The 27028-nt window shown below is 41.5% G+C and overlaps 2 protein-coding genes across 4 annotated transcripts in view; one reads left to right on the top strand and one right to left on the bottom strand.

Annotated features, from left to right (window-relative positions):
• Positions 1–16465, top strand: part of crybg1a (crystallin beta-gamma domain containing 1a) — a 38941-nt gene extending 22476 nt beyond the window's left edge. The window contains exons 5-24 of one of the 3 annotated variants that reach the window (XR_005896210.1): positions 113–4620; positions 5403–5441; positions 5538–5656; positions 5737–5914; positions 6143–6282; positions 6764–6890; positions 6982–7017; positions 8623–8777; positions 8890–9016; positions 9283–9428; positions 10174–10300; positions 10839–10868; positions 10991–11103; positions 11357–11489; positions 11606–11745; positions 12295–12418; positions 12738–12896; positions 13323–13485; positions 13967–14145; positions 14360–16465. Coding sequence is in view for 2 of the 3 variants with exons in the window: in XM_041060200.1 (XP_040916134.1) it covers positions 113–4620; positions 5403–5441; positions 5538–5656; positions 5737–5914; positions 6143–6282; positions 6764–6890; positions 6982–7017; positions 8623–8777; positions 8890–9016; positions 9283–9428; positions 10174–10300; positions 10839–10868; positions 10991–11103; positions 11357–11489; positions 11606–11745; positions 12295–12418; positions 12738–12896; positions 13323–13485; positions 13967–14055 (6653 nt within the window). In the remaining variant the exon portion in view is untranslated. Of the gene's footprint in view, positions 1–112; positions 4621–5402; positions 5442–5537; positions 5657–5736; positions 5915–6142; positions 6283–6763; positions 6891–6981; positions 7018–8622; positions 8778–8889; positions 9017–9282; positions 9429–10173; positions 10301–10838; positions 10869–10990; positions 11104–11356; positions 11490–11605; positions 11746–12294; positions 12419–12737; positions 12897–13322; positions 13486–13966 lie in introns of all 3 variants that reach the window. The other 2 variants (XM_041060200.1, XM_041060201.1) reach the window with 2 other exon arrangements.
• A 173-nt stretch (positions 16466–16638) lies between these two features.
• rtn4ip1 (reticulon 4 interacting protein 1) lies at positions 16639–26909 on the bottom strand. The gene is made up of 9 exons (XM_041059897.1): positions 26543–26909; positions 24984–25135; positions 23468–23536; positions 23007–23131; positions 22601–22649; positions 22322–22458; positions 21834–22017; positions 18116–18208; positions 16639–17898 (listed from the first exon to the last, which is right to left on the bottom strand). Exons 1-9 carry the CDS (start codon positions 26823–26825, stop codon positions 17773–17775), a joined length of 1218 nt encoding a protein of 405 aa, XP_040915831.1. The 5' UTR covers positions 26826–26909; the 3' UTR covers positions 16639–17772.
• Positions 26910–27028: the final 119 nt, after the last annotated feature.

Raw genomic sequence — 27028 nt, 5'->3', positions numbered from 1 at the left:
ACAAAAGCTGTACTGTGCCAAGAAATAGTTCAGCACACAATTTTTTCCATCCACGTCTCTGCAAGAAAGCTCATTTTGTTGTTAAAACTGTGTGTGTATGTGTTTCCAACAGGGAGTATGCTGTCAACAAGACCATCCAGACACCTATCTAATAAAAGCATTAGCCACGAAGAGAATGATACCCCTACCTCGCCTGTCTCTCCACCTCCCGCCAAGCAAAAGAAAACTGTCTCATCGAGCGTCTCCAAACAGAGCGAAAACAACACACAACGCCAAAAGAGTCCAGTAAAGGATTCACCTGATCCTATATCATCTGTGAGCAAGCTTCCTACACGGGGTCAGAGGAGCTCCAACAAATTAAAATCCAGGAAACCTCAACATTCTCCAACTGAGAATTCTGCAAGCACATCTACATCCAAACAGGACTCCAGTCAGGACACTGACACAGAGACAGCTGTCAAAGCATCTGACAGTATTGTAGCAGATCAAGTGAAGGATGGTGCCAGCGACGACAGATGTGAATTCGAGTCTGTGTCTACAGAAGAAGAAGAACACATTATAAATCTCACAGACAAACAGTCCAGTACCAGTGAAATCAAACCGGATGGAACAGAGACAAACGAATCAGAGAGCGTAACCAGTCCTGCAACTGAAGCAATTTCAAAAATCCAGCCAACACAAAACAATGATGTTATTATCACAGCAGACTCTGAGGTAGAAGGTACACCAGCAGCAGACACAGTATCTAAGTTATTGCCAAGCAGTGAGGCTGAGTCTTCACCTGAAAATGTATCTCACATACAAAGTGATAACACCACACAGGAACAGCAAACACCGCCATTACTAGAAAAGTCTTCAGAGGACATTTTAAACACAGCCCAGATAATAAGTAACGTAGAACTGGATTTAATCCAGGAGGAAGGGCCAGATCCTGCAGTTTTGGCTCAGGACACAATACCAGCTCATGAGGATGTAACTGATATATCCGCCAAACCTGTTGTGGGTGACAGCTTGCACCGTGACATAAAGACCAACTCTGATGAGGAAGGTAATGTTTACCTTAACGCAACCACCGATGTCGCTTCAAAAGAAGAGGCAACCATGAATCATCTTCCTGCTAACCTGGCCTCAAAACACCAAGATGCTGAGCCAAAAGCTGTACTTTCAGCCACTTCCTCTGTTTCAGCTGACTCTGATCTGGCTGATAGAGAGCAGCAAAAGGAAAATGAGTTATTTAAGGATCAAATCACAAATATAATTCTTGGAAATGATAGATTGCCCTCCACATCAGGCATAGATTCAGAGAAAAATGTTGAGGTGGAGCAAAGTAGTGACAGTAGAGAGGAGGTTGGCAGGAAACCATCAGAGGCTTTGGACATTCAAACAGAGGCTGTGACTGTTTGTGAATTGCCAGAGAATGTTGAAAATGAGCCGGACAAAGAGCCTCTTTTAGTGGCAGGAGAATCTGAAAGACAGGAGAAAGACTCAAAACCAAATGAAAAGCTGAATGACGCAGCAGTGGAAAGCACTGACTCACAGGGCAGTTGCAAAGAGGAGCTCAAGGGCATAACCAAAGAGGAAGAAGCAGAGAAAGACATTATAAAACCAGAGAAACCATATGATCTATCATCAGAGGAGAAATGTTTACAGCCTGACTCACAGGAGGGACCACAGACGGTGGTTACAGATGCCCAGGAAGACAAGAGGACAGAGGCTGAGCAAGCAAGAAGTGTACTTCATGAAACTACACCCAGTGTGGTCGATGCAAAACATGAATGTGAGATCCTTTTGAAAGAAAATGCAGAGAGTGGCAGTGAGGAAACACAGCGGGCAGAGCAGCAGATGATGGCATCAGCAGTGAAAAATGAACAGGAGCCCAAACTGCTAACCAAAGATGAGGCCAAGAACAACAACACAAATGAGGAGGACAAACCTGCTGATGATGTAAAGGAAAACCAAACTCCAGAAATAAAAGCCATAAGCACTAAAATGCAGAGTGCTGGAGATAAAGAAGAGAAGAGTTTACCAAAGAAGATTTCAGATGATACAGCTGCATCTGAAGTTATCAACCAAGAGGACAAGAAGGACTTAAGTGCTGGAGAACAAGATGAAGACATTACAAAAAGAGAGGAAAATGCTGAGAGATCAGCAGAGTCCGAATGTCTAAATGAACCGAAACCTGAGGCACAAAAAGCTCCAGAGAAGAAAACAACAGAAAGCCATATTTTCCAAATGAATACTGCTCAGGAACTATTAACAGAAAGCACTGAAGCTCAGTGTGCTAAAGGCACTGAAGAAAAACTGGAAACAAAGAATTCATCGATAAAGAGTTTGGAGAATGAGATTGCAGTAGTAAATGCCAACAGTGAAGTTAGCACCCAACAAGACCAGAGGCACATAATTGTTGGAGACGAGGAGGACATAACAAAACCAGATAAAAACAAATTGACAGAATCCAAATGTCCAAACTATCAGTTAGATCAGGAACCAGAGAGCATAAAAACTGAAGTTCAAGAGAACACAACGGAGAGCCAAGACATAGATACACCTCAAGAACTCAACTCTGTAAGCACTAGTACTGAAGGTACCAAAGATAAGACTGAAACCAAGGATTCATCAGTAAAGAGTTTGAATGAGACACCGATTGTGAATGCTAGTAGCGAAGTCAGCAACCAAGAGGTCCAGAAGACCATAATTGTTAGAGACCAAGATGGGGATATTACGAAGCTAGAGGACAACAAGTTGACAGAGTCCAAATGTCCAAACACTGACCTGGAGACAGGAAAAGCAGAGAAGGCATCAGAAAGCCAAATTCAAGAACGGAACATTGAAAGCACCAAAACTCAGAGTGCTGAGGGAGTGAAAGAAAAGACTGAAACAAAGGATTCACCAGTAAAGAGTCTGGTGAATGAGAGTGTCATTGTGAATGTTAACTCTGAAGTTAGCACCCAAAGAGACCAGAAGCCCTCAACTGTCGGAGATGAGCATGTGGAGACTAAGAAACCAGAGAAAACCGCTGATCAATCCACAAGTTCCAAAGCTGCAGATGGAAACCAAGAACTGAAACCGAAGACTATAACAGAGGAAGAGACAACAGGAGATAACAAATCACCTGAAAAATCAAGTGTTTCCACAACTGCAAAAGTAGTTAGTGAAAGTGATAAGACACAGAAAAGCCTCATTAAAGAATATGTTCAAGATGAGAGTGAAGTGACAGAGCAGAAGGATCAGCAGATAAATGCATCAAAGACAGATGTCAAGCAAGCGTCAGAACCTGTTTTCGTACAAGATGCATCTAGCAAGAAAGTTAGCGGAGAACAAAAGGACAAGTCCAGTGTAATTTTAGAGAAAATACCTATTAGTACTGATGCTCAGAAGAATGATGAAGACATTAAAGAAAAAATAAAAACGGATAGCGGTTTGACACAGGAAGTGCAGACTTTAAGAGAGGAGAACGTCCTAAACCTCAGTGAGCCACAAAAACCTACAAAGCCATCGCTCAAGGGCAGTTCACTTCTTCCTGCTACAGCAAAACCATCTACCCAATCTCAAAGTCTTCAGCTAAACAAGGAATCTCCATCTAGCTGGCTGGATGTGGAACAACGTCCAAAGCAGAAGAAGGAACACAAAAAAAGACTAGATGCGTCAGCCAGTGAGGATGAATCTCTCGAGCCTGATGACTTTGATGAGTTTATCAGCAGCATTAAGAAGTGTGGGATTTCTTTCTCACTACCTCCAAAGAAGCACATTCGGAAAAAGTCCCCATCTCCGCCCTTTGCCATGCCGGCCATCAAGGAAGACCATTTTGAGAAAACGTTTGACCCTGATGAATTCAAGTTTGGTTTAAGGAAAAATGGCAGAAGTTTTAGGGACCCTTCACCAGCTATGGTGATAAAACAAAAAGCAGCCAATAGGGAAGGACGGACCCTGGAAAAACGTGCACAGGACAATGCCATGTCCACATCTGGAGACAAAAAGAAATCACTGGATGAGGTGGAAGGAAACGATGGAGTCAAAGAGGGGACCAAAGTTGAAGCAAGAAAACAAGAGGGACAAAGCAATGGAGGGGAACCTGGGAAGCTGACGTCAAGACTTGAAAGGATGTCCATCCTTTCCAGCCTGCTGAGTTCCTCCAGGAAAACCAAAGAGGAAACTGCCTCTGCCTCAAATAGTTCATTGTCGGCTAACCAACAACAAGACCTGCCCTCTGTTGGAAAGCAGGGTGTTGTTGATTCACCTCAGCCTGGCGTCGGAGCAGATAAGGAGGGCGTGAAAAGCATAGCTCAAGGCCCAGTTGTGGGTGGTGGTATAGGTACAGTTAGTGAGTCAGCACTCAGCTCCTCCTCTCTTCCTCCTCTGCCCACGTTCTCAGAGATAAAGCTGCCCGATCATTTAGAGAAATACCTCAAGAAGAACAAAAGAGAATCTGAGGCCTCCCAGGTCTCTACACACACGACTAAAACCGAAACAAATCCTAAGGGGAATACTGTTATGGACCACGCCTCGAGAGCAGGAGTACCTAATGTGGATGAGGGCCTGAAGGGCCCTGCTGCACTGCCTCCAACCACCACCTACAACCAACAGAAATCTCAAAATGGGCTTTCTACTACTAAAACAAAGGTAAGTATTTGGATATTTTAAATGAAGATCTCTATAGAAATAACAGAAATAACAGCCCAAAGCCTGAATGGGTTTTGAGCTGCTAGGCTTTTATACAAAGCAATGATATTTCCTAGTCGATTTCCATGGTGATTTGCCCCAGTTTCACATCCTGCTCCTTTGTTTTGTGATTCTGTTGCAACAAAGACATGAATCATTTGCAAGTGAGGACAAGAGAAAGTGTGCTCAGTCTGGAATTTTGCACAGGAAGTCTTTGCCAAGATCTAAAGCTCTGGTGTCACATCATGATGAGATATTTGCATCAGTGTGCAAATGGAGCTGAACTATGCAAAAACAAGTTAGTGTTTAGATCAACACAATGTACACTGCAGTACCTGCTACACAAGAAGTGTTTATTTCTCTCCCTCAACACCCACAGGTTTGGTTTCCTCTGATCAAAATGTATGTTTGACCTCAGTGATGCTCAGTAAATTGGGGTATTTGTAAACCAGGGGTACAGCTGTAGTAGGTAGTGTGTGGGAAAACTGTTAAGACCTGAACTCTGCTGTATGTGTTGCGCAAAAACAAGCAGAGAGGTCTAAACATTTAACTAGTGCTAATGGATGGATGTTTGAAATACTGACATAAAGGCAGTGGAAAATGGTTGAAACTGTCAGGGATGTGCTAAAGTGATAGTGAAATGAATGGATGAACGGTTGAAATGACTGAAGTGTGTGTTGACTGAAGTAGTTTTTTAAAGCACAGGCTCAAGTTCATCACTGAAATGTTACATTTCCTCACAGATACCTGCTGTTAGAGGTTTCCACAAAAGGCCTGGAAAGGTACGATTAAATGTTGTTTACACACATTTTTAAAAAAAATATTTTTTGGCATGGAAAAACATCTTGTTGCAGTGAAATTTCTATTTCTTGATCCAGATAGTCATATATGAGCATGCTCAGTTTGGAGGGGAAGCGTTGGAGTTGTACTCGGATGTAGAAGATGCCACCACGATGAAGCTGTCCCCTGTCATCTCAGTCAGAGTCATCAGAGGGTGGTAAGGGTCTTCTTGCTGGTTAAAACAGTCCCTTTAACTGTTAACACATTAACATTAATGAGAAACATTTCCCTCTTTAGCTGGCTTCTCTATGAAAAACCTGGCTACCAGGGGCGTATAATAGCCCTTGAGGAAGGTCCTACAGAGCACATAGTGAATATATGGGCAGATGAGGAAACTCCAACAGCACTGGACCAGACTAGTCAGCCTGTTTCCACAGCACCTATGGTCATAGGTTCTCTCCGACTGGCAGTTAGAGTAAGTTACTCCGTTCATTTGTCAGTCTGTCATACTGCATCCAGATTGTTATTGTGTTTGTGATTGTTTGTGTTGAAATGTTGCTTATCACCTAATGTGATCCCTGTGGAATTTGTAAATCGGGCTGGGTATGGAACCTGAATACTCAACTCCACTCAGATTTTCAAATTAAAAACTTGTTCTCACACAAACTCTCACGCTATTTTCTTTTGATTTTGTGTTGTATAGGATTATAGCATACCCCGGATCGACCTGTTTGCAGAGGTCAATGGGCTGGGGAGGGTGTCATCTTACTGTGACGACACTGTGGAGATCGGCTCCTATGGGATCCCACAGACCACTGGCTCCATTAAGGTCCATTCTGGAGTGTAAGTTCAGCTGTGAAATAGCTTCCTTGAGTTTTCTAGTTTAGGTAATGAAAAAAAAAATGGTGCCAGTCATTTTTCAGCTTCCATTTTCATTGCTGGTGAAAACCCGGCTGCTAACTAGTAGTTTTAAAGGTCACAAAGATGCAAACTTTCTGGAGACTGCATGGGAAAGTGTGTGTGTGTGAGCAGCATCTGTTTTCTGTCTATGAAGGAATGCAAACTGCAGGCTGAAGCTTGTGGTTGTCATAGTTTTAACTGCTGCTGATTACTGATGGTTAGCACTTACATTTTTCAACTAGCTCACGGTGTAAAGAGAGAAAGTACTGTTTTCAATCCCTTCATTATGTAATGATGGAGGAAAATGTCACACTCGTGTTAATTTATAGTGTTGAAAGTGTGTTCACTTTCTTTTCCTTCCTCCTTTTACCACCCTCTCTCGCCCTCTCTCCCATGCTGTGTATGTGTGTGTGTCTGTCTTTAGCTGGCTGGTGTACACTGATCCAGGCTTTGCAGGTTTTGTGGGAGTGCTGGAGGTGGGAGAGTATCCCTGCCCAGAGACCTGGGGTTTCTCTGAGCCCTTCATCGGGTCTCTCAGACCCCTCCGAATGGTACAGCACACGAAGCATGGATATATGTTTGTAGTACACTGTCATTTCGTCAGATGTCTTTAACTGACAAATGTGCATCTTCTCATTTCAGGGAGCGATAAGGGTGGAGAATCCTCATGAAGTCAAGGTTTGTTCTGCATTGCACTGCATTACAGCTGCTGCATCTATCTAGTGTTTTTAGAAACTACACAAACATGACAAGTGTCGACACAAAGTCTTAGATGTTACATTTGGTTTGATTTACCCTTAGAGATTCTTGTTTAGAGGCAAAGGATTGCTCAAAAAGGAAGGTTTGTTATGGCTGTTGAGTGGGAGCCATGACTCACCAAAGTTTAGCCTGAGCCTGTTTAATTGTTTAATATGGTTCAGTGTGTTGGAGGCTTGGTTCAGGTTCAGATGGGGCTGGGAAATATTGCAGCTTGTTCATGCATGTGTATGTCTAAGGAGAGAGTAGAAATTATTTTGCAAAGATTTCAGCTGGTACAGGAGAATAGATGTGATGAAAGAATGAATGACTCTTCCACTTTTGTTGTTTTTTTTTTAAGTTAAAATAGCCTGTAAAAGTCTGAAACAATAATGTCAGATGATGTTTAAAAGTCAGACACGACTCTCAGATTTTTAGTGAAGTACGTAGAAGAACCGTGTCAAACTTATTGCAAGTTGTAACAAGTTCCTGGAGGACAAAGCTGAGTATGTTCAAGTCTTTTTGTCAAATCAACTGCAAAGAGAAGCTCTTCACTGTGAGATTCCTAGTTGTGTCTGTAGTTCATCCAGTAAAATACACAAAATATGTTATTCACTCATGATTTAGGAATCAGGAGCTAATACTTTTCAAGCAAAATGTTCCAGGAACTATAGAACTAGAGGAACTAAACCAGGAACTAAGTCCTCTTTGTTTATTCTTGTTTGTGTTTCCATCTGACGTACTGAGAGCACCAGGCAAATAAGTCAGATGGCTGAAAAACAACATGGGCATTTGAAATTTGAAATTTTCGCATACAAGGAATCAACAACACAACACACACACACACTCTCTCACTCTCTCTCTCACTCTCTCTCTCTCTCTCTCTCTCTCTCTCTCTCTCTCTCTCTCTCTCTCTCTCTCTCTCTCTCTCTCTCTCTCTCTCTCTCTCTCTCTCTCTCTCTCTCTCTTTACTCTCCTTTTCTAAACTAGTAGACCAAGCAAGTACACAACTAACATTTTAATGTCCCTTTGTCTGAGTTGAAGCAGCTCCTGTGTCTGTATTTGTCTGTATGTGCAAACTCCTCCCTGATAGTTCCTGAACAACAATAAAGTACTACCCAGAGAAAAGGGACTCAGACTTTCCTACAGGAGCTAAATTCAGTCCCTATGTCCCTCTGTCGAAACAAACACTAGGTCCCTGACTTGCTGAAAAGGTTCTTGGTTCTTTAGGAAAGTTCCTGCAGTGGAAACTAAAGCTCAAAACATAACAGCATTTCCAATCACTTTTACCCTGTACCTCTGGTATGCTGACAGCTCCAGCCTACAGTCTGTATTTAACAGCCTTTGCACCTTATTTAGAAAGACATGTTATGATATATTGTACTTTCCACTGTGATGTGTGGAATGAGTGAATGACACTCTGCCCTGGGACAGGAATGGACCAAAAACACATGCAGGTGGCACAAACATGTATAACATGTTTAAGGCCTCTGCCTGCAGCTGGGACTCACCTTTAACTCTCTCTCCTGCTGTCCCTCTCTCATCCAGGCCTTAGTGTTTGAGAAGCCTAACTTTGAAGGAGAGCACATAGAGGTGGACAGTGATGTGTACAATTTGCACACAAGAGAACAGGAAGAGAAGGAAACAGACGAGGATGAGAAGACACTGCCTACTGTGGGGTCTATAAAGATACTTGGTGGTCTGTGAGTATCTGATTGAGTTAATATGGAATGGTTTCTTTGAGGTGCTTATTGTATAATTAGTACATATTTAATATAATTAAGATTCAGTTATTTCTTTTTTGTGTCCTTGTAGCTGGGTGGGTTATCTAGAGGCAGACTTTGAGGGCCAGCAGTACATCCTGGAGGAGGGGGAGTATCCTCACTGCAGCGACTGGGGAGGATCTGAAGATGGGCTCCTGTCACTTCGGCCTGTGTGCACAGTAAGTATCACCTGAAACATTAACCAGCAGGATCTTTGTGTGATCATATTTGGCACTAAGCAGAGATTTGCACCTCTCCTTCCGGAGTTCACTGATCATTTAAACAGTGCCCAACCTTCTTCTGCTGATAGTAAAAGAATCTGAAACATAAACAACTTAATTTCCTGTATGGCAGAGTTTTTTTTTTCCTGGACAGTGAGCAACTGGAAACAGGAGAACTGGCTTTTCACCTTCTTAATAATTTACTGTGTTATTATCTTTCCAAGGATTCCCTGTCTCCACATGTTAAACTGTTCGGCGAGCGGAACTTTGACGAGCGGGGCTTCAACGTGGACCTGCTGGGTCCCGTCGTCAACATGGATGATGTCGGCCATAGTATTAAAACCCAGTCTGTTAACGTCATGGGTGGAGTGTAAGTCAGACAGTTCCTGCAAAAAGAAAAAAAAAACAAAACAATAACTCGCAAGGTTAAAAATTCATAAGGAATGAGGAAACATCGTGACTGTGTTGTACACGCCCTTACAGCTGTTGGGTGTGTGCTTCTCACCTTACAGACATGGTTGTGTTATGTCACTGCACACGCAAACGTGAACCCACACGTACACACATGCACACACTTACAGCCCCAGAGGATACATTTATGAATAATCTTGTCTGATTGATCCATTTGTGTAATTGATGCATCAGGGTTTGACAAAGGATGAAAAGTGCTTCCATTTCTTGGAGACAGGGATTTACACGGATGATATTAGTAACAGGAGATACACGTACATTATAGCTTCTTTTAGAAGTTTCTGCAGAGAGGAGGAGGCCTTCACCCGAGGACAGTATGTACTGTGCAGCCAACTGCATGTTTGAGCCGTGTGAAGCTGTGTAACGTTTACGGTACCTTTATCTAACAGTCTGCTGTTTGCTTCACCTCTGCCTCACCTGCTAAATCGTTTTACAGCCTCTTAGAAGCATAGACCTTTTATAGGGCAGCAGACAGTTCAAGTCAGTGATTTAATCAGAGAACCAATCCCCTGCTTTCATAAGGTGTGCCGTGATTATAAGGCGACAGCATTATCTAAATTTGTCTCCAATAAATGAGTTCTGATGAATTGCTCTGTTACTGTAGTGTTTTGTATCTTAGGTTGTTGTTTTTGTGTCGTTGGCAGATGGGTGGCATTCGAACAGCCTGGATTCAGTGGAGAGCTTTATGTTCTGGAGAAAGGCCTGTATGCGAGCCCGGAGGACTGGGGGGCCCAGAGCTTCAAGATCTCATCCATACAGCCGGTTTTCCATGTAAGAAAGGATCCATAGTGAAGCTGCAACGATTAGGCAGTAAATGATTAGTCAAAGTAAATAATCAAATAAGTCATGTTTCAAATATTTGAGCGTTCCAGTTTCTCCAATGTTAGAATTTTTTGCTTCCTCTCTCAGATCAGAATCAGAAGTTTTTTCTGATTCTGATTCTGATCTGATTTATTTTACATTATAGTTAAGAGTCTCTCTTTGCATTTTTGGGCCATTATTCAGACAAAACAAGACATCTGATAACATGGCTTTGGGCTCAGTTTTCAGTTTTTTTTTTTTTTTTTAATACACTAAGCATTTATTTTAGAAAATAATCAGCAGATTAATCAATAATGAAAGCTAAAAGTTCAGTTTAAAGAAGTCTGAAAGCATCTGCCACTGTGATGTCACTTTTAGTATTTAAACATCATACTTAATGATTTGTTCAAGCTGTAAAACTGATGTTAGTAACAGCTGAATGTATTTTTAAGAAGCTTCTTAGTGCAAAGCGTTTGCCCCTCATGTTTTCCTCCTCTCTGTTCTACAGGACATGATGATCGGATCAACAAAATTCAAGGTATCATCCCTCCATTCAAGGCTTTATAGAAAATGGATTAAACCATTTGCCTTCAACCATCCTGGTTGTGTGTGTGTGTTGGCTGGGTCACTAAAGCTGTTTGGATGCACTGTCTGTCACAGGTGCAGCTGTACTCTGAGCCAGACTTCCAGGGACGGCTGGTGGCTCTGGAGGACAGCACAGCAGCTCTGGATGAGGACTTCATGCCCAGGTCCTGTAAGGTGCTGGCTGGCAGGTACAGGCACAACTCGACTTGCACCAAACACTGGAACTGTCACCGGTGTTCTGTGTGTGAATGATCAGTCTTGTTTGCTTTAGTCGGCTGCAAAACACTTTGTTTTATAAGAACAAAATTCTCTCAGACCTTGGTGTGAGCTTTTTAGTGTCACAGTGATATGAACAATATGAACAGTACGGTCCCAAGTTTCGTCATTGACATATATAATGTATGTGTGTGTGTGTTTTTTTTGTGTGTGTGTGTGTGTCAGCTGGGTGGCATATGAGGGAGCCCAGTTCACAGAGAACATGTATGTGCTGGAGGAGGGAGAGTACCCCAACACAGCGGCCATGGGCTTCCTGTCCTCAGACTCTACCATCCGCTCCATACACACCACCGGACACGTGAGTCCTGTTTATTTGTGCCAGTGAAACAGAAAATAAAGTTTATTTGTGACCTTTGGATTTGAATAAGAATATAAGAATATCAGTGATTTAAAGTCTCTCTTCTTGCTCTCCAGGTGTTCTCTCTGCCCTCCATCATCTTGTTCAGTAAGGTTGGCTGTAGAGGTCGCAGGGTGGTGTTGAACGGTGGAGCTGTGAACCTGCTGCAGGCCGGCCTGGATGCACACATACGCTCTCTGGTGGTGGAGGGAGGAATGTATGTCACCATGTTTAAATTTCCATTCAAATATTTCTTAACACTCTATAATAAAAAATAAGTAGCCACAATAGGCAGATGCTTTTGAGCCCAGCTTGATTGACAGGTCATAAAATAACAAATAACAAAACAAAACTGAACATTTATATGTATAAATACAACTTTTATTTATGTAGTTAAACTTGTTATGGATGGCAGTTTAAATAAAGTTTTCACCTAAACATCAAACTCTTAACCACTGCTGTGTTGAGGATTCAGCAATAATCATTCAAATTACTTTCATATTCCTGCAAAAGGTTTGACAGGGACTCATGAAATTCCCATAAATGATGTTAGCTGAGTTTTTAGAACCGGGCACATTCTCATTAACAGAGCTCAAGATGTCAAAGATGTGAGGAACCTACCAAGACAATAAAATGTGTGAAAGCAGCAGCTGTAAATCATGGAGCTCAGTTTGGAATGTAAACATGGACTGATCGTGGGTTTTTTTTTTTTTTTTTACCCCACATTTTTATATGCATATTGATGAAGCTGGGCTCTTCTCTCTAGGTGGGTGTTGTACGAAGGCAGTAACTACCGTGGTCGACAGCTGTTTCTTCAGCCAGGTGAAGTGGCTGATTTGTGCAAGTTGAGCGGCTGGCAGCAGATCGGATCCCTGCGCCCATTACTCCAGGTACAGAGGGAGAGACATGGGCCAGAAATTAGAATCTTCAGATGGATCTAATGCAAATATTGGATCTGTTCTTCAAAGGCTCCACCTGTATTGTAGAGCTTATAGTTTCATTATGTCAAGTTAGTGTCTGTGTTTTATTTATTTCTGATTCTCACGTAGAAATGAAATTTGAAAGTGAGGAATATATAATGAATAAAATACCAACGATCAGATCAATAAATTGTGGATAAAACAAGTTGCAGACCTAATTGTAAATCACATTGACATGTATTCATGGATAAAATCAAACAGTGTGGTCCTGCATGTTTCCCTCCTACAGAAACAGATGTACTTCTGCCTGCGGAACAGGGAGACAGGATGCATGATGTCCCTGACAGGACCTTTGGATGACATCAAGCTGATGAGGGTTCAGGCTGTGGAGGAGACAGGAGGAGAAGAGCAGGTGTGGCTCTATCAGGATGGACAGCTTTCCTGCAAGGTACCCAGCTATATCAACGTCACACAACACTGCTAACACACTGTTCAGGGTTACCTTAAAGGAAGGTTGCTTCTACAAGGAGGAGAACCTTCACCTACTTTCCTCCCACAAACACAGCCAGTTGTGTTCATAGGAAAACACGACCCAACCCAGAGGTAGTTGTACTCCACCTCAGGGGGGCCCCACCCCCAGGGAGAGAACCACTGCTGTAAGGGGAGGTATCTGAGGCATGCACTCTGTGAGAGCTTTGGGTTTTTTGCAATTACAAAGAGGAAGAATGACTTCAGGAGGTTTTTTTTTTTATAGATGTCGACAACCAGTTTGCTGCAATATCATGACCGGATTTTAAGTTGCAGGGAAAAAAAAGAAAAGAAAAAGCAGTCCTTACTAATGCATCTCCATCCACCCTGTCCTTCCTGTCTCCAGCTGGTGGAGGACTGTTGCCTGGAGACTTCGGGCAGTGTGGTGATGGCGGGCAGTCGACTTTGTATTTCCCCGGAGCGAGGGAAGGGCAACCAGCTGTGGAACGTCACCCCAGATGGCCTGGTGCGCTGCCACCTCACACCTGATCTGGTCCTGGAGGTCAAAGGTCAGACAGCTTTGTCTTAACTTACCTACTCATTGTTGAGTTAGTTTTTATGGATGACATTTAAAGGATTCAGTGACCTAAAGCTCCAGTATATGATTGAGATTCAGTCCTAATGCAGCAGCTCCACCTCCTGGTGGATTAAGGAGCTGCAGTGGTGGAAATTTGTGGTTGTAAAGTGCACTCACAACCGCCGGTCTTTTGTGGAGCAATTGTTGTCCATGTTGTTTTTCACAATGACCTTCTGAACTTCTGCCGTGAGTAAGCAGAACTGACAACAAACTCAAAAATCACATTGTTTTGTTTTTTTTTTCTTTTTTCCCAAAATAGATCCGAAAGTATCAGATTCTTAACTTCTGTATGCCTTTACCACACTCTCGATGCTTATCTGTGCCACGTGTGGGCAAAGAAATATATATATCACGTTATCAGTTGGTGTGAAAAGTTTAAACAAGTGTTTCACAAGTGTTTTGCTGTTTCCCAGGCGGTCAGCAGTATGACAAGAACCAGGTCATCCTCAACACATTCAATGAGAGAAAAATGAACCAAAGGTGGACCTTGGAGATCCTGTGAGGAGAGAAGCTCTGCTGTGGCCCTCACAGCTCTCTGCTGCAGCTCTGGACAGGAGGCACTGAGCCCTGTGATGCAGCTGCACCATGTAACCCACATCAGACCCACACCCCACACCTCACCAGGGATGAGCTCTGCAGGGGGTAGGGGGGTCTGTAGGGTTTTGACTCGTGTTTGCTCTTGTTAAAGAGGGCTGGATCCATACTCTAATCATCAACCAAACTTTATAAAACATGCACAGCAGTCGATGGCCTCGTTTCCTCTTCTTCAGAATGATTGCATAAAGTGTTAAGTGTTTCTAGTTTTAACCACTTGATTTCGAACACTGCATCAAAGACTCCATGCCCTCTCTATGTTTTGACTGCATGTAGTGAAAACTCAGCCCTGTTTCAATGCTGCACACCTCTCTCTCGACTTAATGGTACTTTTCTACTGCGTAGTTTGTTTTCTGTCTGTTTTCTTACTGTTGACAAATGTGAATGTATACTTACACAGATGGTTTCAGTATGAAGTCTCACGTGCCTACACTCCAAAGATGTATATAGATATTTCCTGTTGTAATTACCGTAGATCAGAGATGATCCATTGTAAAGTTTTGATATCTTTTTAGGACTTTATAGGTTTTTACACCTTTACTCAAACTCTACTTTACTGCAAGTAGGTTGTACATAAGCATGAGCTGTATAGATATTAGTTTAAAATTCAGTGCAGAACTACAATATTAATGATGCTGCCCACTGTTTACTGTAAATATGTGAAGGTAAAAGAGGAAACTGTTACACAAAAAAGTGATTTTCTTTGCAGCATGTTTTTTTTAGAACAATGAACAGTGTTTTTCTTTAGGTTTTAAATTCTTTTTGCTGTGAAACTCAGAGATAGTTTGTTACTGTAGCTGTGATCACAGTCCAGTTCAGTCTTCACTGGATTAGATCCAGTGCATAGAAACAGGCCAATATATATACGTTTGGATTATATATTTATGTTTGGACTATTCACACAAAGTAAGACGATGACCTACCACATTGTAAAATTAAGGAAACATTTTAAAAATCAAAAGCAGAATAAACAGAGGAACTTACTCCCATTTCTAGTCTCCATCTGAAATACACTAATAAATAAAATAACAGTTTAATACAGTAGAATACATTGCACAACATCACAAACTGCTGCCTCAGCACTACCATAGCTTTAACAACATCATAAACAGTTCTTTTGTCAGGACTGTTTGTAATCATCTTATTTTGTTGGTGTCCCTGTGTTTAGAGCCTTAATTTCACTGAGATGATTCGCAGTTGTACAAACACGTGCACTACGGAGGACAAACTGGAACCTGTCTAGCTTGTTCTAAAATGTCGTTGACATTCGCTGGAGGTTATCGAGTCCATCATTAACTGTCCACGCATGTACTGTGTGAGAGAGTATCCTCTTAAGGCCACTCTCTCCTACAGCACACACCGTCTTGACCATGCTTCTCCTTTACCAGTTACCACTGTGCTAGTTCTTGTGTGTGCATTGAATTGTATGGACAGTTATTGTTTTAAAGCCTCAGTGATACAGATTAATAATTAAACATATAATTAACTATTAAATTAGGTGTTATTATAAATTCAGCTGCTCAGTGGTTTATAAACGTATAAAACTTTGAATACAAGAGTATTTCTACACTATCTGAGCAGCTCTTCCATCACAGCTTATTCTGAACTAAATATAAGAACACACAGCAACATATCTGTCATACTGGAGCTGAATCACTTTAACTGTCATGTCATTTTGCTTTGCTAACTGAAAATTGAAAGTCATGTCACTTGTTCTACACTTAACATGGCCTCCGATAAATTCTGTTTTATGTTCTTACTTCCTCCTTTTAATACTGTATAATATTTGATGAGTATATAATATACTCATCAAACCATTCAGTGGCCCCTCATGTACTATGGATGGAAGCATTGTTATCCTGTTTCTCCACTAATTTTTCAGGTTTTATTTTGTCACCTGTCTGTATACACACACACACACACAAATACAGGTGATTGCTAAACTAAGTTAGAAGGAGTCAAGTTTAGAAAACCAAGCGCATGAACTTTTCAGCATAGTCCCCCCCCCTACATTTACACAGTCCAGCTGTTGTGGAGCATACAGCTCTCCTCTTTGTAGAAGTCGACGTCCAGAACGTTGTCAAAATGGTGCTGAGCACTGAGCTTCTTCTTCTTCTTGGGGAAGAGGTAGTAGTCTGAAGTACCACATTAGATGAAATCAGGCCGAGGACCTACTTACAGTAAAAAGCCCTTTAGACTGAGACCGCACAAAGGCTCCATTTTCTCAGACTGTGGTGACTGGCAATTTTCAGTTAACAGAACCAAAAAAACCCACAAAACCACTTGCACGTACTGAGCACTTGCTCAGTACGTGCAAGTGAACAGCACTATCTTAGTCCACAAGCTTATTAAGCCCTTCATATGTATGCACACATATGTACATACACACATATACAGACAGGTGGCACTCTACAATAAAGGCCTCACTGATGCAGTTCAGCTGACACTGTCATCCACCTGGCAGTTTTCTCCCATCTCTGCGGAGGATGTCTGAAACCAAGTGATTGGTTTGGCCACATGGCCGACTGCTGAAAGTGATGGTTCCAAACCTCTTCTGTTTCACAGTAATTGATGTCTCTGTGCTCCTGGGAACACTCTGAGCTTCAGAAATGTTTTATACCCTTGTCCTTGCCCTGGATGTCCACAGAGAGCACCTTGTTAAATAGATTGACAGTGGATAGATGATCACTTTAATTAGGTGATTTATTTATTTTTTATTCAAGCCAATATAAAAATGCTAGAACGCTTTAAAGCATACAGCAGAAGCTGTAGTGTGTAAATACACTTACCAAGCACTTTATTAGGAACACTGTACTTATCCAGGGTAGTTACTCCCTTTCCTCTCCTTACAGCCTCAGGTCTTTGTGGCATTGATTCTACGAGATGTTTCCTTTTGCTCCATGTTGACATGACTCATCACATCATTTCTGCAGATTTGTCATCTGACATGATTGGTATTAAGTCTGGACCCTGACGCGGTCTCTGCTGTTGTAGTCCATCCAACTCAAAGTTGGACCTGTTGTTCATCCTGAGACGCTTTTCTGTTCACCACAGAGTTAGCGTAGCCTTTCTGTCAGCTCCAACCAGTCTGACCCCTGACCTCTGACCTGTCTCATCAACAAGGCGTTTCTGTCCTCAGAGCTGCTGCTTCACTGGATGGTTTTGGTTTTTGTCTCCTGAGTTAAACTCTGTTGTGAGTGAAAATCCCAGTAGCTCAGCAGTTTCACAAACACTCAGACCAACAATCATGTCACAGTCAGAGTAACTCAGATCACATTTTTCCCTCATTCTGATGTTTGATGTGAACATTAACTGAAGCTCTTGTTCTGTATCTGCAGGATTTCATGCATTGAACTGCTGCCACTTGATTGGTTGATTGGATGTTGCATCAATGAGCAGGTGTACAGGTGTTTCTAATAAAGTGCTTGGAGAGTGTGCACACTATCAGCAGCCAAACACACGGTAAAGTCACAAAATCCGCACATGGGAGACACAATATCTGTAGTAACCTTGTTTATGTACAGTGTTTCCAGCTGGAGACACAATAAGCCAGGACCTTGCATTCAAATTATTTTCCATTTGTTTCATAGTTGTGCAGAGAAATGCACAGTATCCAACAGTCAAGCTATAAGCCCTCTCCCCCTTTGCTGATCTGGACCACAGTCTTTCCTCGGGCGTGACCTTTCTCCACCTTCTCGAAGGCCTGGGGAACCTGGGAAAAGCTGAAAGTCTCCTCCACCACTGCCCGGATCTGACGGAGAAGAAGACAGAGGAAGGCTGAGCAGAGGTTACACCAGCCCTGTTTCTCAACTGTGATGAGCTGCAGTATCTTACTGGTTAGTTTTTGCAATTTCCTCTAATTATGAAAAGTGTCCAAAGGCTTTCATAGCTGTATAGAAACTTTCCATCATGTTCCAATTCTCCAAAGTAAAGCACAGGGCAGTTAAATAATGAATCTGGTACCATACCTGTCCTGCATCCACCATTTCTCTAATGTCATCTAATGCAGGACCACTTGGTGCAAAGAATCCCCAACGGTAGTGAACTCCTTTAACAAGGTGCTGCAAGAAAATGTAAGAGAGATTACATTACTACAATGTTTTGTTTTATCTGTATGCATAGCAGTACCTTTACTTCTGATGATGTTAACTTGACACTGCATGATAACGAGGTCTGACCAAGTGTCTTAAACTGTAAAAAGATTAGACAAGAAGATATGGACATGGTCACTTTGCAGGCGAATGTCTAAAATATTCTCATGAGAAACTTCCTCTTCTCTACTTGTTTCTCTGGCTCAGTGGCTCACAGCACTATACCTGACACAATGATCTCACTGCTGATAGTTCCTGTCACACAAGACAGTTTTAGCTTTGTACTTTCCAATGCATGTGAAAGAATTCTGGGGGTCAGGCTACAACTGTTGCATTCACAAATGTTCACTGGTCATTTTTAAAAGACAAATTGTTCCTCTGAAAAATGGAAAGGTTGAATTCAGAAGAAATGAAATGAACCTTTGCTCAGTTTAATTCACTGTGGGAGTTTGTTGCTACTGCTTCATTTGCTATAACCAGTAGCTTATCTTAGATACTGTACTTTCCAATATTAGCAAACTTTATTATGTAATGTGGCAGCAAGCGTTGCACCATACGTGCCTCTTGTGGCTACAGCTCAGCAAAAGTCACATAGGTTTACTTTAAAAGCCAAATTACTGTAAAGGAAATCATTACTACCTCTTTTTAAATTTCTTCAATGTTTGTAAGTTCCTTTGACACAGAGGAGTACTGACATATCTGCTCCCAATTCATGTATTTGGCCTAATCGTGTGTGTGTTAGTGTGTGTATATCGATATCTCTATCTATATATATGGATAGATAGAGACAGATAGATATATCTTTTTTTTGACTTATATATGGATGGGTTTTCCAGGCAGGTTTGTGTTTCTGGCGTTCTCAGAGTGAATCACTGTATACAGATTATTTGATTATACAGTGTTTTCTCTCCCTGCAGGACAGGCCTCAGCAACTGTCTCATGTCAGGTGCCTGGGTGGAGACACTCTCCATTTGCCCTTAATCCTTTAACAGCAGGGTAGGATTCCTTGTAACTCCTGATAAAAGGAATAATGAAATGACAGCCTTTTGTTATGTTTGATCCTGTGGTGTGTGTCTGTGGAGGGATTTTTGATATAAAGGACTTCCTTAACATGTTTCCTTCGGGCATATTCAGAAATGAGGACACTGTGATAACCGAGCCAGTTGTCGGCGCTCTAGTTTTCCTTACTACTAACGAAGAAGGCAGTTTGTGGGCGCGAGTGAACAGGGAGACGTAAGACCTGGAGGTGTACCGTATGTTTTTGCTTCCTGTCTATAAACCTAAGGCATAAGGCTGTCTATAAACCTACCCTTCCCATTCATTTTACTTAGAAATATTATGGTCTTTCTGTTAACTGCAACGGTTTGAACATCGAAATACTGCATCAGTAACTGGAAAAAGGCATCTATGCTGCATCGGTGTGAGCAATCAGTTTCAGACTGTTGTGACCATGTTAAAAAAAAAAAGAGCCCATTAAGGCCTCACACTATATGACACCCTATCCTATCTTGTTACACTTTGCAAGAAGTAAGGGGGACAAGGGTTAAGGGCTGGTAGAAGAGGGAGAGGAAACTAGAAACCTTTTTCATATAATGGAACGGAAGTAAAGAAACTGAGTGCGTAGTGTCAGAGTATGCATGCATACAGCGTTGTTTATTTATTTATTTTAATCCAACATCCAACACAAGAATTTAAAAAAAAAAAAAAGTGCAAGTTTCTCTGAGGCTGTCTCAGACCTGTATAATCCACTCTCCACTCTCTTTTTTTTTTTTTTGTTAAGTTTCAAGTTTTGAGTCATTTAAGTTCAGTTTTGTTTGACAGCAGTGAAATGAGGAAGTGATAAACCCCATTCTAACATGCATCATTAACTTAAAAGATAAGGCTGCTGATGTTCTATATTCGCTTACTGTCAACAAATCCCATGAAAAGACCTAAACCACCAACGAACTGATCCTGATTTACAAGGACATTACTGCCTGTGTAGCCCGAGCTTTACGTAAGTGATTTATCTGTCCCATAGAGCTCCACTCTTGTCTGAAACCTAAAGCTGGTGAGGATGTCATTAGTTTTGCAGGTATTTGCTAATGAACCAAATTCAACGAGTGTGTCACTCCATCCAGTCGGTTTTGAGATATTTCGTGAAAACTCTGACCTGCTGGTGACACTAGATGAAAAGTCAGTGGTTCCCATCAAAAGCACAATCTGCTCATAATAATAATACACATCATATAAAAATAAAGATTAAACAGCTTTACAAAAATCTCTAATTTGGCCTCTGGTAGAACTAAAAACATTTAAAACAGTTACAAAAAAAAAAAAAAAATAGTATGATGTTATGAATTCTGTTACTTCTTTGCCTGTCCTCCTCAAGATTATGAACAAGGCAAACAACCTTTTGAGGTTTTCCACAGTACTTGCTCTACATTTTTCAGTTTCACATAGAACTGTGTCAAGGCTCAGCTTTCTTCTTACTTTGAAGAAAGTAACGGAAATCGCTTGCACATGCCCTTACTAGTTGAACTCGATGCACAGTACTGATTTTCAACAGGTATTCAATGATATTACTCCCAAAACTCAACACTCTCAAAAAGACAGAAATGTCCTTTAGAACTTTTGGGTAATTGTACAGCTACAATACCTATAATTCTAATCCTAAATTACTTCAATTAGTGAAAATCAGGGACACAAATTTGGATTTGAGTGTAACCAATAATTGAACCATGGAGGAAGCGGAGGTGTTAACGTTTCGGTGCATCTATTTGTGTGACTGCAAAAAAAACACTTGTGCAAGACGTGCCACAGTGGCATACTGAAGTCAGTTGATACTATGGATTTTGAGGTTTCGAAAGAGTGATGACAGCACACGGACACACCCTACAAATGCACTGCATGCATGCTCAGCACTGCATGATGCTCACCACTGACAGGATGTCAGACTGAATGAAACACACAACAACCACTGTATCCATAGTAACTGGAAAGATATGATAACATCTGTGACACTAGCAAGGAACAGCTTCCCCCCTTTTGTGAGACAGGAAATGACTATTCTCACATTTCATAGCAGCAAAGAGTAGCTGGTATTCAGCCCAGACTACTGGACTCTGAGACAAGCTCGTCACAGCTGAGTTATCCAACTGTGTTGATCATGTTGTTTTCTAACCTGCTCGTCTACTTTCAAATCTACTTTCATAAGAAAGTAGATTTTCAGGTATGAAGCCAGATTTTAGTGCGCTGTGAATAGTTGCCTGGAAGAAATATAATACTCATTATATAAAATATAGTAATCGAGATTTCACATGATCACATTTTCCTATTCATTTGAAGGCAATTTTCAAATTAAGGGGGCTATAGTTCAGGAGGGTGCTGATATCTACAAGTGTCCACATACTTTGTTTGGATGTCCCCATTATTTTGGTCGTGTACTGTAAATAAGTCTGGAAAGTTATCGTGGTGGCAATCATCACATCTTTCACCATAACAGCTGTTAGTGATCTTGCGCTTGTGTGTATTTGTTTGACCAGCCCAGCATCTTGGATTACACTGCATTGTGTTGTTCAATCAAACTGCATCTGTGTCATTCTACCATGATTACCTTGAGGGCCTTGGTGGCCATTGTAGCAGCAGTCTGCATCATTCCATCAGCAATACCCAGCCGGTCGGTGTTCTGGAGGAAAGGTGTTACCAGAGTGACGTACTTGGCTCCACTCCAAGGTTTAAGCAGATTCAGCGCCCAGCGTTCCGTGTCCCCCCCAACATTATCCAGGATCAGGTCAAATCTTTAGGTGGAAGAGGGTTAGGTTAGGGTTAGTGCAAACAATAGACACAGGTGAAGGTGCATAAGTGTGGGTTGATGGGGAATAAAAAGAAACAATAAATGAGAGGGAGAACCTGTAGGTGTGGAAAGATGAGGATGCTTGGGCAGAGAGAAATTAAGGCTGAATGTGACCAAGTTAAAGGTGTCAGTTTTCCCACACTACTGAGTGGATTACAACGAGGGGACTGTGTTTGCTGTGGTAACCATGTCAGGCCACTGATTGATGCCAACATGAATGAAAAACGACTGATGTGTGATTCTCTCACTTCTCCAGCGCACGGAGCGGCTCCTCGACAGGTCCGGCAGTGTAGTCCACCACGTGGTCCGCCCCAAGCCCCCTTACGAACCGCTCGGCATTCTGGGAGCAGGTAACAGTCACGTGGGCTCCCCACGCCTTCAGCATCTGCATACAAATCATAGTCCTAATCTCAAATATGAGCATATTAAGGCAGACTAAAGTGTGTCAACATTGACAACAAACTTTCCAGTAATTTGTAATCTTGTATCATGTTCTAAATGATACATGTCCACCTTTTCATCCATACCTGTATGGCAAATGTTCCCACTCCACCAGATCCTCCAAGGATCAAAATCCTGTGGGGGACGAGTTAAAAGCAGACGTGTCAACAACCAACAACGTTTTCCACACTTCTGATGCGCAGACTCGCCCTCATTAGGATTCATGTCAAATGCACTCTAGGCTTCAGCATGTCAAGTTCACTGCAGCGTAAGGGAGTGTTTGAGCTGCTGCCAGAGAACCAGAGCACATCGCCCAGAAGCTCATTATGGAGTGGGCTAACAGGGGGTGAGCTTAGAGGGAACACTGAGTGGAATAATGGACTAGATCAAAGACGAGGAGCTTCTTTGGGGGTGGACAGGGATTAGCAACAAGTGGAAAGTGTGTGTATGTAGTGTTTTGTGTGTGTGTGGTGTCTGTCCACGTTTTCTCACCGCTTCTTTGAACAGTTGTCCTTACTGAGCCCACCAGTGTTGACCAGTGCTGACCAGGCAGTGGTTGCCACATATGGAATGGCTGCTGCCTCTGTGTGGCTCAGTGACTTTGGTTTGTGGGAAACCTGAGCACAACACACATTTATAATAATAATAGTATTTAAAAGATTAGCACCACCTCAACACCTTTCAGTGGTATTGCAGATGAGTTATGCCAGAACAGCTGTTTTGGCTCTAAGTAGGCTTTTTAATTTTAGATTTTACAAAAATGATCAAGTGTGTCACCAAAATAAGCTGCTGTCAGGAAAAAGGAAACTGATTACACAGAACTAATTCTGACAGAGTTATATACTTTCACACAGACAGAAGTAAAACTATGTCACTTAATCAAAACATTTGCAGTAACACTAACAACATTAGCTCAAAGCAAACAATGTATGAATCCATCAGGTGAACAATACCTCATTGGCACTAAGCACGACAAACTCAGCTAAGCTGCCCTGCTTCCACGGTGGGATTGCTGCCCAAACCTGGTGGGGGGGAGGGGGTACAGCAACACAATACTCATTAATCAAAGACATAAACACCTGTTTGCACACATGGCTATAAAGTTTATTTGGAACAGTTTACTATGATGAAACTGCAATATTTAAAATCCCCTCTCAAAAGCAGAATGAGTAACATCCCACCATGAATCACTCTGCTTCCCTTATTAGTCAGCAAATACATGTGAGAGAGATTCTGACTTCATGAGGTGCTAAACGGGCCTATTTAAAGCCCCCAGCCTCCCTTTATAAAAATAGGTTGTATATCATAGTCAGTAAACACAATGTACAATGTAAATCAGGCTATAAATAACAATGAAAATATGAACTTGTCTAAATGGAAGAGATTTGTAATATCAGTTATCTGTGCAGGGTAAAAAAGGAATAATAATTCTAAAGGAAGTGTGAGGTGGCTGAGTAAAGCTGAGGAAAAAGCCAACAGGAACTGCAAGTCATTCAAAATAGGAATTAAAAAGCACATATGTTCACAAGCCCGCAATGATTAGGTTCATGATTCACAATTTGTTGTTCCATGTTTTAAGTTTACTATTATTAACAATTCTTCTTCTTACATTTGAAAAGCTTCTCCTTTATTTGAATTTCTGTTGTTACTGTACATACATCATTTCCTCTCTGTAAAAGGAAATCTACATCATGCTCATAGAGATGCTCAGTGAGTCAGTGTTCAAGACTGAATAAATAAGTAATATGGAAATAGTTACATTAATAGATTATGTAAAAAATATCAATAAAATTACAACTTGAAGAATAATTTAGGAAATTAGTGAGACTCAATTCATTATTATTAAATTTTATTTTATTAATAATGAGTTATTAATAAAATAACTGTGACTTAATGATGAAACTGATAGTGTATAGTGTATAGTACAGTATAGAATTTGGAAACAGCTAACAACAAGTGATTAGTTGAGTCCTGTCAAGGCTCAGCAGCATCTTACAGCCTGCTGCAAGAGCCTTCCCCTCCTCATCCTTTTGGGCTGAGTTATGAAGGAGACTTATACCATGTCATGTCTCTAATCCAGGTGGAGGTGAGAGTGCATAACCCTGGTGGAGGAATCATTGTGGCAGAGTGTACACTATGGCCAGGAACGGATGAACTAGGTCACCGACAGGGCTCAGATACACTGCGGTGATGATGCTCAGTTGGCAGGCTATGTGTTTTCACCGTTTAGTGATGTGTCTGAATGATTCATTTCTATCTTGTGTAATGTGTCATATCAACAAGGTGTTTTTACACACTGTAGGATTAAATGTTTCTGTTTATGGTACCCTGGCCACACTGTTTACACTCATACTTTGTTCACACGCTGTGCAGGTTTCCGTAAACATGGGCGTTCCTGTTCATAAAAAGAAGTGGTTTCTCAGTGCACATGCGCGCACACCTCTCTTGTCTGCAATTTGCTTCATTTACCTCATCCCTTTCGCTGAAGTACTTCACATCTAAGCCACACTCCATGATGACCCCAGACACGTCCCTTCCCAGGATGAGAGGGAACTCACTGCCTGACTGCTTGATATTCAGAGGGTCTCTCTTCATAGACAGTGTAGCTGCACCGTAGCCACCTGACAGGGAGAGAGTTTCTGTTCATCGCCAGATCTTATAACTGCAGTATAGTTTGTTGTAACAAAAACTCAAGATGAAAAACGTTTGTAATGTGGGTACTGCTGGATCGAGTAACCAAGAGACTAAGAAAGGAAATTACCGGAGACACAGCATAGTGTTGTGAGAAATACTTGGTGGTCATTGTATGAATTTAATCAGAACAGAGGATAACCTTACTGTAACTTTTGTTTTTGACTGTAAAATCATACACGCCTGCTGAAGAGCATGTGTTTCTTCTATAATCAAGTGTGCTGACCCCTTTAAGCACAAGGCTGGATTATTAACCAGGCAAAGGTGGCAACTGACCCGGGCTCTCAGACCACCAAGAGGCTTCAGGTTCACTTTGATTAAGCACAAAAGGTACCTCTTTAAGTGCCTTATAACAAGAGGTGCAGCTAAATCAAAGAGAACTGGAAGGTACTTAGGTCCCCAGTGAGACTGCTGAGGTCTGTCTCCACTCAGAAATGTGTTTTGCTTATTGTTACTTCACTTGGAACTTCACTGTGGAGAATGATATTTGGAAGCTTGACACCATAGGGCTGTTTGCATATTCATCATCTGAAGGGGGAAGGTTTCTTTGTGGTCATTTTAAATTTCAGTTTAACATGTGGTCAGATGAGCCCAATTGTGTGACAGCAGTCATGGTCTGAAGTGCAAATTACACAGCTTTGACATGGAGCTGTGAAACCTCCAGTGCACGCACATTGTGAATGGACTTTTCAGCAAAGGAGACGTCTCCAACAGAAAAAAACATTTGCATGTTCATAAATTCAGGACTTTTCAATGAGGGAGAAGGAGAGGATGTATCTGTATATTTAATCAACTAATCACCACACAACTCTGGGTTTAAGTTAAACTAAGATTCATGTCGTCATATCCATATTAGTCACCCCTTTCTAACAACAAAAATGCATGTGCGGCGACACATGCGGTAACACCTTCCAATATGTAACAGTCGAAGTGCACTTGAACTAGTGTAACCTGCATTTCCATCAAGCAATCTCAAAAATGATCACTGCTGTATCACCTCATCTATCCTCCCCCACACTAACCCACTACCTTCCTTTAGTTCAAAGGGGGGGTAATGCACATCGTACGATTAATTTAAAACAAAGATCAAACCACAGGAAATGAATCTAGCTTGACTCTTTATCTTGACTATATATCACTTTTTTCTAACAAAGTGTAAAAAATTATTTCTAACTTCAATGAAACTGCATTTTATTTTCCAGGCTTGGATATACATTTACATGTTGTATGTGGACTTATTTCTTTTAGTCTCTAGAGTCTCTGACACTTTCAATAATCTCAGCCTGTAGGTGCAAATCTGATGCCATTTTAAACATGCACATGGGCTTGTTACTCACCTCTCATACTGACATCAAGTGGGTTCAGTCCTGCTGCAAACACTTTGACAATAACCTCATTGGGGTAGTTGATGACGGGGAAACTGGCATTTTTAGTAAAGCGTAACACATCATTCCCTCCATAGTTATCAATAACCCAGGCTGGCATAACATTCATACATCTGCTGGAGGCACTGAACAGTCTTGTCTGGTTGCTGTGCCTTGAAACTGATGTGTTCACACTTGGTGATTTGCTAAGAAGAAACAACCACCTCCTGTACACTAACTGTCTAACAGAAGCCATCTTTAAAGTCTTAAAAGTGCAGAAACTGTCAAATGTGCGTTTGTAAATTAGCGATGCATTTAGTCCCCTGTTATAGACCGGGCATTATAAATAAGAAAGTGAACCGCTCATTAAAGTTCGTTATAAGCCATTACTACCTTCTGACTATAAACGCACTTCTAATGCAAACATGTCTTGTAAGTCGTTTAAACAGATGTTATAAT

This window comes from Toxotes jaculatrix, chromosome 17, assembly GCF_017976425.1.
Source record: "Toxotes jaculatrix isolate fToxJac2 chromosome 17, fToxJac2.pri, whole genome shotgun sequence".
NCBI classification, from domain to species: domain Eukaryota; kingdom Metazoa; phylum Chordata; class Actinopteri; family Toxotidae; genus Toxotes; species Toxotes jaculatrix.
Note: the sequence above shows the minus strand (reverse complement) of the source record. Positions and strands in the feature narration are given on the sequence as shown.